This window comes from Vulpes vulpes, chromosome 1 (assembly GCF_048418805.1).
Source record: "Vulpes vulpes isolate BD-2025 chromosome 1, VulVul3, whole genome shotgun sequence".
Taxonomy (NCBI): domain Eukaryota; kingdom Metazoa; phylum Chordata; class Mammalia; order Carnivora; family Canidae; genus Vulpes; species Vulpes vulpes.
In genome coordinates, this window is record NC_132780.1 from 5,484,082 (window position 1) to 5,494,064 (window position 9,983).

The window sequence follows — 9,983 nt, forward strand, 5'->3', positions numbered from 1 at the left end:
CCTCACACTGGGCTCTGTGCTCAGCAGGGAGTCTGCTTCTCCATCTCCCTTTGACCCTCATCTTGTTCATGCTTTTTCTCTTTCTCTCTTTCAAATAAATAAAATCTTAAAAAAAAAAAAAGATGACAGCATCCAGGATCTGGGGTTAGAGCATGAACTAGAACACATGCCGGGCTCCTAGGAAACTGGGATGGAAGGTTATTCCCTCTTGGGTTCAGGGAAAGAGTGAAGGACAACAGCAGGAAGGCTGGCAATCATTCAGAGAGTCGTTATGGGAAGCAGATGACACGATCTTACACCCTTGCCTCCTTGCCTGTGCCCTTGTAACCTCCTGTGTGCGATCTACAGGACTTCCAGGGGCTGCTGGGAGAGACAGTTCTAATCCAGACGGGGGCGGGGGAAGGGAGCAGAGCCCAGTGGTGAAGACCATGGATTCCTAAGCCAGAAAGCTGGCTCCCAAATTCAGAGTTCAGCTCTTCCATATACCAGCTGACTTTAGGCAAATTTTTTAACCCCTCCAATATCTCAGTTTTATCATCTACAGAATGGGGATGAGTGTGCCAAACTCACAGAATGTTTTTTATTAGCTTTATTCCCAACGCTGTACTTTTCATCCCTGTAATTTATTTACTTTATAACTGAATGCTCCTACCTCTTAATCCCCTTCACCTATTTTGCCCACCCCCACACATCCTCTCCCCTCTGGCAACCACCAGTTTGTTCTCTGTGTTTAGGAGTCTGTTTCACAGAATGTTTTCAGGATTATATGAGTTCATCTTTGTAAAGCTCTTAGCATAGCGCCTGATACATAGTGTCCTAGAATGAGCAGTAATGTTGGCTGGTGTACCCGTTTCCTATGTCCACTATAACAAATTGTCACTAACTTGGTGGCTTAACACAACACGAATCGAGTCTCTCACAGTTCTGGAGGCCAGAAGTCCTAAACCAGTATCATCAGTCTGGGGAAAACCCATTTTTGCCTCTTCTAGCTCCTGGTAGCTACTGGCATTCCTTGGCTTGTTGGCCACATCATTCCAGTCTCCGCCTTGGTGATCAGATTGTCTTCCCTTCTTCTGTCTGCTGGACATCTCCCTCTGCCTCCTTCTGATAAGAATATCTGTGATCATCTTTAAGGCCCACACAGATTATCCAGGATAACCTCCCCGTTGTAAGATTCTCCATCACACCTGCAAAGTCCTTTTTGCCACATAAAGCAACATTCACAGGTTCCAGGGATTAGGATGTGGATATCTTTTGGGGGGATCATTATCCAGCCACCACAGCTGGTATTGTTGGCCAGAAGTAGAGTCTGATGAACAGCAAGCAGGTGGACAGAGTGAAGGGAGATCTCTGCAGAGGGAGGTTGGGGCATGGTTACCTTTGGTGGGCGGCAAAACCCATGATGCCCACCAAGGAGCCCAACAGGGACATGCCTGAAGAACACTCCCAAGATGCTAGTCCTGGGATGCCCCTCCTTGTTCCTCCTCTTCAGTGGTGCAACAACACTGAGGATGGAGGTGGCAAGGCTGCAGAACTGGAGGACACTGCTGTCGACTGGAACTGTGGGCAAGGCTGGGCATGTGGCAACTAAAAGAGGACATGCAAGGGGTGGGCATCAACTGTCACCTCCATACCTTCACAAGCCACTGCAGGCGCTCAAAATGGTAACACATAGATGGAAGGAGGGTGAACTGTGCTGGCACAGGAGAAAAATAAAATCTCAAAGTCTACCCAGATGTATTGGTCTACAACCATCTCTCTCACTCCCTGTCTCTCTGGCATCCTGTACTCCTCCTGAATTCATGCCATCGTCAGCCCTCCCCTGGATGGCCCCAGTGCATTTCTATTCTCTCTCTGCTTCCAACTTCATCCCTCTGGAGACCTCTCCCTACACAGCACTGGGAACAGACACATTGGTTGAATGAATGAATGAAACGACAGCTCTTTATTTACCATTAGTGCCACTACTGGTGAAATCCTGTATTTCCCATCATTTTTGAATACTTTATATCCACATCGCCCTCATCTTTGCCAAGCAGAAGCTAGGTCAGAAAGGTATATTAGCTTGATTTATCAATACCGGCGATGAGGAAAGATCCTGGCAGTTTCCCGCAAAAGTAGCAGGAGTGCCTTAATCTATGAAAGAGCTCTCAAGTGATTCCTGGCTGGTATTTCTTATGACAGTCCCAGAAGAAGATAAAATGAGACAGCTGGAAACAAGTATCTCCAAGCTTTTAAAAATCGATTTCTCTTCATTCCAATCTTCCACTTATCTATCCACATGTCATCCAGGAAACAATTATCAAGTGTCTAATATGTGCCAGGCTCTCTGCCAGACCCTGGGGATACAATGGTGAGCAAAACAGCCATTTACCCTGCCTTTGTGGGGAGTCTGTAAGGGAGATGGACATTAAGCAAACCTTCATACAATAAATGGATTATAACACACTGAGATAGTGCTTTGAAGGAATTGTAGAAGACGCTATGAAAGTAACAAATAATTAGAAAACAAAATTAAAAAAAAAAAAACTAAACCTGCAAGACCACCAAAAATACTTAGGAATCAATATAAGAGAAGATGTGTAAAAGCTCTTTGCTTAACACTAAAAAGCACTGTTGGGAGAAATTAAACACTTAAATAATAGAGCTATGTCAGATGGGAAGGCTTGATGTGATCCCAGTTTCAACAGTTCCAAATCATCTATGGATTCAACACAATCCCAGTCAAAATTCCAGCAGGCTTCTCTGAAAAAAAAAAAAAAAAAAAAAAAGTTCTATGGAAATGCAAATGACCTGGAAGAGCCAGAGCAATCTTAGAAAAGAACAATGCTACAGAACTTACACTTCCCAATTTCAAGACTTATTATAAAACTACAGTCATCGAGACTGTGTAGAATGGGGAAAGGAAAGACGTAAGGATCACTAGACCGTAACAGAGACTCAAGAAACAGACTCACTTAGATACAATCAATTCATTTGCAGTTGAGGTACCAAGGTAACTCAACAGGGAAAAGAAAGTTTGGAATTGGGTAGGTAGGTAAAAACACAAAACATAAAGGCAAACTAAATGAGCTAGATTTTATCAAAATTCTAATACATTTTTTGGTCTTCGAGAGAACAATTAAGAAAGTGGAAACATAAGTCATGTAGTGAGACTACATCTAACAGATGAGCAGTACCCGGAACATAATAATGAACTCTCAGATCTCAGTAATATGAAAATAATCTAATTTTTAAAAAATGGGCAGAAGACTTAAACAGACACTTTACAAAAGAAGACACAGATGGCCAATAAGTATTTGAAAATATGCTCAATCAACAGTCATCAGCGAAATGCTAATTAAAACCACAATGAAACACCATGCCGCATAATTAGAATGCTTAAAACTTAATACTAAAAAATACCAAGGGTTGGCAACGCTGTGGAGCAACTGAAATGCTCATACGTTGCCGGTGGGAATAAAAATGGTACAGCCACCTTGGAAAACTGGCAGTTTCTTAAAAAGTTAAACAAAAAGTTGACCATACAGCCCAGCCAATATATTTCTAGGTATTTGCTCAAGAGAACTGAAAACCCATATCTGCCCAGAGACCTAAACAACAAGGTACATATAGCAGCTTTGTTCATACTAGCCAAAAACTGAAAAACAAAAAACCCAAACATCTAGCAACAGGTTAATGGATAAATAAAATAAAAAATATCCATGAAACAGAATATTATTTAGCAACAATGCTCTGAGAACATGCAATAAGAGATCTAACTGAACCTAGGAGGTCAGGGAGGGCTTTCTTAAGGAAGGAGTAGATATCTGAAAGAAGGCTAGAGACTGACCAGGGAAGTAGAGTGGGTAATGAGAAATAAAGAGCACTGCAGGTAGAGGCTTGGTCAAGAGCCCCTGGCAGAGGAAAGGTGGCACATTCATGTAAGTGAGACATGGTCTTGCTTAAAGAGTAAGGAGAGAGAAGAGAGATATGAGTTGAGGAAGAGCTGGAAGTTGGCAAGAGTCACGCCAGGCAGGCCTTATAGGCCTTGTTAAGGATTTTGATGTTTATCTTCAAGGCAATAAGAAACCTCAGAAAGAGTTTTGTTTTGTTTTGTTTTGTTTTTTAAGATTCATTCATTCATTCATTCGAGATAGAGAGAGGCAGAGACACAGGCAGAGGGAGAAGTAGGCTCCATGCAGGGAGCCTGATGTAGGACTCCATCCCAGGACCCCAGGATCACACCCTGAGCCAAAGGCATATGCTCAACCACTGAGCCACCCAGGTGCCCCTCAGAAAGGGTATTAAATAAGAGGGTGATATGATATAACTGGCTTGATATTTTAGATCCCAGTAACTACAGAATGGAGAATTGACTATTGGGGCGTGAGTGGCTGGGAAGGAGCCTGTCGTGGCCTCTGCCAACCTCCAGGTAACAGATTGTGGCTTATATTGGGATGGGATGATGGAGAAGGGGAGAGATGGAAGCTTTCAATGGGCTCTGAGAAGCATGTGGGAATATAGTGAGGGGATAGAAAAGAAGACAGCTCCAATCTTGGACTGACTCCAAGATTATGGCTTGGGGGATGGAACGGGAAGAGCTCCTATGCCCCAATATGGAGAATGCTGGAAGAAGACCTAATCTGATAGAGGTCTAAAGTCAGTTCTGGACACACTGGATTTGAGGTGCCTGGGAGCCATCTGAATGACAATATTTACCAGGAATTTGGACATGTGGATGTTAGAGCTCACAGGAGCCCAGGATAGAGATTCAAAATTGGGTTTTATGAAGATGGTAATTGACAATGCAGAAATACATACAACAGGTTAGAGAGAGCATAGGACCAGGATAAGAGAGAATCTGGAATCAAGTCTTAAGGCACTTGAACACTTAAGGATGATTAAGGAAAGGTGGGCTAGTGAAGGAAACGAAGAGGCGACCCGGGGAAAGGCTGGGAAACCAGAAGAGCATAATATATGAGAATTCATGGAAAGAGAATGTTTCAAGAGGCTATGGAAACTGTGTTGAAGGCTAATAAGAGGGGAATAAAATGTCTACTGAATTTAGTAGCATAGCAGTCACTGCTAATCTTAGGATAAGCTGGTCCTATGGGGAAAAAAAGGGGATATAACCCAGATTAGAGTGGATAGGAGACAGGAGTGGTGACTGAGGGATAAGGAAGTAGAGAAAGTGATTATACATAATTTTAAGATAATGGGCCCAACTTCCTATTCTAAAGCTGGGTTGTAATGATGATGAAAGAAAACAACTTGGAAGAGATTGTGAAAGACATTGCCTTTGTGTAAGCTCGGCCCTTGAATTTAGCTTGAGATGTTGCATTTCCTTTTCCTGTGACATAGGTGGATGTTGTGAGTCATGAGTTCAAAGTTTCCTTTATTATGTTACCTTCATAACTACCCCGAATGTGGAGGAGGGGGCTCAGTGGTGCCCCTTCAACTTAGGTGACACACCACAAAGACAGGAGGAAGGCACGGGGCACAGGAAGGACAAGCAGAGATAAGGCAGTTGTCCTACTCCTCAACACTTGCGTACCAGAACTTTCTGCTTTGTCATTAAATCCAGATCCTCATGAACGTTATAGAAAATCATAAAAGCAAAATGACACAAATATATCTGGTAGCAAGCAACAGAGAATGGTCTCTTCCTTAGCTCCCCTGTTTATCTGGGAAGTGCATGTGTGTACTGGGAGAAGGAGACAAATGCCAAGATCGAACTCCTTGCTTCTAGTGGAGGGTAGAGCTGAAGAGAAAGAAAAGCTACTATTTAGGATCCCTGGACCCTGGGGTTCTAGGCTACAAAACCAACAACTGACTAATGAAATGCCTGCCTGAATGAGCAAACAACACGGGATGAGTAGAAGTCCCGGGGGAAGAATTCTGGAAGCAGGGATCAGGCCACTGATGGCAAAACACAGACCCATTCCCTAGGTTGAGAGGAAACCGTGTTCCGACTCTGTTTCTTCAGGTGTGTGTATTTGGACAGGAATTGAGGAGCTTCTAATCTGGAGTTCCATAGAGCAGGGGGGAAAATGAGGGAGGAACAAGGGTGGCTCAGAGGTGAGACCCAGCCCACAGGGAGAGGGGATCTATGGGGGAAAGACACGGGAGCCTGAGCACAACTGCCCTATAAAGAGCCACACAGGTACGCGGGGCCTCCTGAATCCCTGATACTCCCCCAAGTCAGATGGCATGTAGGTGCCCTCAGCCTCTGGCTGTTTTACCAAGTGGCTTGCTCTCACCAAAGCTCCAGCCGACTTCCACTCATGGGCACCCACCAAGTGCTCACCACTGGCCCAGATGCTCCATACATGCTGTCTCATCCACACCTCACCCAAACCCTGGGATGTAAGTATTCCCATCCTCATTTAACCCAAAAAGGAAGCTAAAATTCAGAATATTCATCTGCCCCAAGGTTACAGTGAAGGGACCTGAGTCTGAGCCCACATCTGCATGACTCTAAATCCCATGCTATTTCCACCAGAACAAGACTCGGGCTGGGTGAAACCAAACTGTCCCAATCAAGAGGGCAAAAGAGACCTGTTGGGGGCAGAAGGCAGGAGACCCCATATAAAGAAAAAAATTGAAGAATCAAAGGAAACAGGAAACTTCTTTCCTGAAAATGAGAAGAATCACAAAAGAAATTGCCTAGAAAAGAGAAGATGAGATCATCTAACTTGAGAAATGGGAAAAACGCTTGGGAATGAAAAAATAATCCAGGACGTAGGGATGGAGAATCTGGTTTGGAAGTCGAGTGAGGATCTCTGGGGGGAGAAGGAAGATGCCGGCGGGCGCCCCATCATCCTTCAGGTTTGAGAGGAGACAGTGTTCAATTACTGACCTTCCTCTCTCTGGTCACATGACCTGTGCTAGTATAAAAGCTTTCTACCAGCAGGTTCCTTACAATTTTTTCCTGTGTGAAATGGGCAGTAGCAGTGGCTAAAGGCCCGTTCCTCTTCCCCAGAAGCTTTCCGACTTTCCTTCAGGACTGATCCCAAGAAGCCATCTCTCTGGACTGCAGACAAGGCAAGGCAGCCGGCTCTGTGCTTGTGCTCTGGGAAGTGATGCTGGGATCTGGACTGGAGGGGGAGGTGCCTGCGGGGCTGCCCGAAGTCTGTGAGAAACTGGATGTGAGGCTCATACCTGCAGCCAGTGTAGCTGGGATCCAGGAAAGAGACGGGGGACCTCAAGCCCGGAGAGAGGACCGAGGGGGTGGGCTGTGTTAGGGCAGCAGGGGTCACAAGCCAAGTGGAAACCGAATGACCCCGTTTACAGTTCTTCTGTTTACACTCAAAACACCGGGCTCTGGAGCCAGTTGCTGCCTGTGGGTTTTCTTGAATCTGCTCTAAAGTCTCTTAGAGGACAAGCCCCAAAAGATAGCACAGGCTCACCCTTCCTCCCCAATGCCCCTCCCTACACTTCATTAGCTTCCTCTTTTCAGTAATAGTCCCAGAGTCGGGTATTGGTCAGGGGAGGAAAAGGTGGAGGAGAATCTGTGTTCTGCAAAAGGACAGGAGGACGAGGTAGGGAGATGGGTTGGGGGGCCAGGCCCCCGCTCCCTGGGCGTGTGGCGGGGTCCTGTGAGGAGCTGGCCCTGGGTCCCACGGCCTGGGCTTTCCCAGCCTCGAGCCCCTGAGCGCTCACAGCCCTCTCCTCGGGAGAGGCTCGCCCTTTCTCTCCGCGGATCTCCGACCGGTAAAGAACTCAAGGAAAGTTGGAAGCTGATAACGGCAACTTCCTGTATCTGTGGGGAGAGAAGGAGAAAGCCATGGGTTGGTCCCCCCCAGAGACACATGATGGCAAACGTAATAACTCCCGCTTACTATCCCGCCCCAGGCAAAGTCAATAATTGCTCTGGGCAGTTCTGGCAGGTGTGCGAGCAAGCGGTGGAGGCGGCACAGGGCTCTGGCCGGGGAGGGGACAGCAGCACAGGGGATGTCCACGTCCTGAAGCGGAGGGGGGTCCGCAGGCTCCCAGGGGCACCTCCTGACCCTGCCCTTTGTCAACCTCTTCCAGAGCCATCATGACAAACTGGCGCAGCCCCCTCATCCTCACGGCCTACATCGTCATCTTCCTCACCGGCCTCCCCGCCAACCTCCTGGCCCTGCGGGCCTTCATAGGACGGGTCCGCCAGCCCCACCCGGCCCCCGTGCACATCCTGCTGCTCAGCCTGACGCTGGCGGACCTCCTGCTGCTGCTGCTGCTGCCCTTCAAGATGATCGAGGCCGCGTACGACTTCCGCTGGTACCTGCCCGAGTTACTCTGCGCCCTCACGGGGTTCGGCTTCTACAGCAGCATCTACTGCAGCACGTGGCTCCTGGCGGGCATCAGCATCGAGCGCTACCTGGGAGTGGCCTTCCCCGTGCAGTACAAGCTGTCCCGCAAGCCGGTGTACGGAGTGATTGCGGCCGTGATCGCCTGGGTCATGTCCTTCGGTCACTGCACCATCGTGATCATCGGCCAGTACTGGAACTCAACCCATAATGCCACAAGTGAGAGTGGCATCACCTGCTATGAGAACTTCACCAAAGCTCAGCTGGATGTGGTGCTTCCTGTGAGGCTGGAGCTGTGCCTCTTCCTGTTCTTTGTCCCCATGGTGATCACCATCTTCTGCTACTGGCGCTTTGTGTGGATCATGCTCACCCAGCCCCACGTGGGGGCTCAGAGGCGGCGCAGAGCTGTAGGGCTGGCTGTCGTGACGCTCCTTAATTTCCTGGTGTGCTTCGGGCCTTACAACGTATCCCACTTGGTGGGGTTTTTCACGAAGAAGAGCCCCCTGTGGAGGGCTGAAGCCGTGGTATTCAGTTCCCTCAATGCCAGTCTGGACCCCCTGCTTTTCTATTTCTCTTCGTCAGCTGTGCGTAGAGCCTTTGGAAGGGGGCTGCAGATCCTGAGGCATCAGAGCGCCTCCCTGCTGGGGCGCAGAGGCAAAGAGACAACAGAGGGGACGAGCGGGGACAGGGGTGTGAGTCAAGCAGAGGGAGCTCCGAGTTCTGACTTCACCACAGAATAGGGGTGTCCGGGACCTTTGGAGGCACTCTGGGTGACACAGGCATTGAGCAGGCTGGGACAGGGGGAACGTGAGGTTCCTGTCCCAGAGTCAGAAATCCTCGGATGGATCCACTACGGGAGCTGTAGAAATCTCTCTCAGCAGCTTGGTATCCCTTCCTGACTAAAGTTTTCTTCCCAAAGGAGCACAGCTCCATGACAAAGGAAGAAAGGGTTTGGCATAGAAGCACCCTCAGACCACGGTTTCAGGAGCAATGTAGCTAATACAAATTCAGTCCTTGTGACACAGTGGTAGCTGGGGACGATCAGGCTAAAGCCGAGTCCTAAGCCATCTCGCTACAGGCTTTGAAACAACATCTAGACCCTGGGCCAGCTGTTGATACTGGAAAGAAGACATGGGAAGAGATGGAAGGGAATACAAGGGAATACCAACTGAGGTCAAAGAAGACTCAGGAAGATTATGAGTCAAGGGAACTAAGAGGGAGGACCAGGGACTTTGAACTCTAACCATCTAGGTCTGCACTGTATCGCTCTGACCTGCTGCTTTGTAAGTATGCTCCAGTCATCTTCAAGTGTGTATTCTGTCTCCCCGTATTAAACCTGCCAGAGGTCTGGGTCTCGTCTCCTCCCTCCATGGCACCCCACATGGGCTAGGACACAGCCTGGTGCCTGTCAGTCAGAAGTCAACACTGACTATAAGACAAGAGCAGACAACCCGGTCTGGCAGATTGAAAATAAAAATGGTTAAACCCTGAAGCGAGTGTCCACAATTTTTATGCTTTTCTACAAGCCCAGGGAGGGCAAACATGAAATGAAGAAGCCGACTCAGCAGCACAGAGGGAGGGTTATGCATGTGAAACCACAAAGTATTTTAAGGTCAGGATGTAATGAGTGGAGTTAGGGAGGGGGCTGGTGGGATCTTGTTTCCAATGACGGACAGAGACGGGATTTAGAAAGAAGATGTGGGGTGAATC

At 47.8% G+C, this 9,983-nt stretch overlaps 1 protein-coding gene across 1 annotated transcript; it reads left to right on the forward strand.

Annotated features, from left to right (window-relative positions):
* Positions 1 to 6,904: 6,904 nt before the first annotated feature.
* On the forward strand, positions 6,905 to 9,765 carry LOC112928525 (free fatty acid receptor 2). The gene is made up of 2 exons (XM_026010344.2): positions 6,905 to 7,026; positions 8,017 to 9,765. The coding sequence occupies exon 2, from the start codon at positions 8,024 to 8,026 to the stop codon at positions 9,011 to 9,013; it is 990 nt and encodes a 329-aa protein (XP_025866129.1). The 5' UTR covers positions 6,905 to 7,026; positions 8,017 to 8,023; the 3' UTR covers positions 9,014 to 9,765.
* The last annotated feature ends 218 nt before the right edge of the window (positions 9,766 to 9,983 follow it).

What these genes read in the sequence shown, in the direction of transcription:
- LOC112928525 (XM_026010344.2), top strand. Translation starts at nt 8,024, where the DNA reads ATGACAAACTGGCGCAGCCCCCTCATCCTCACGGCCTACATCGTCATC.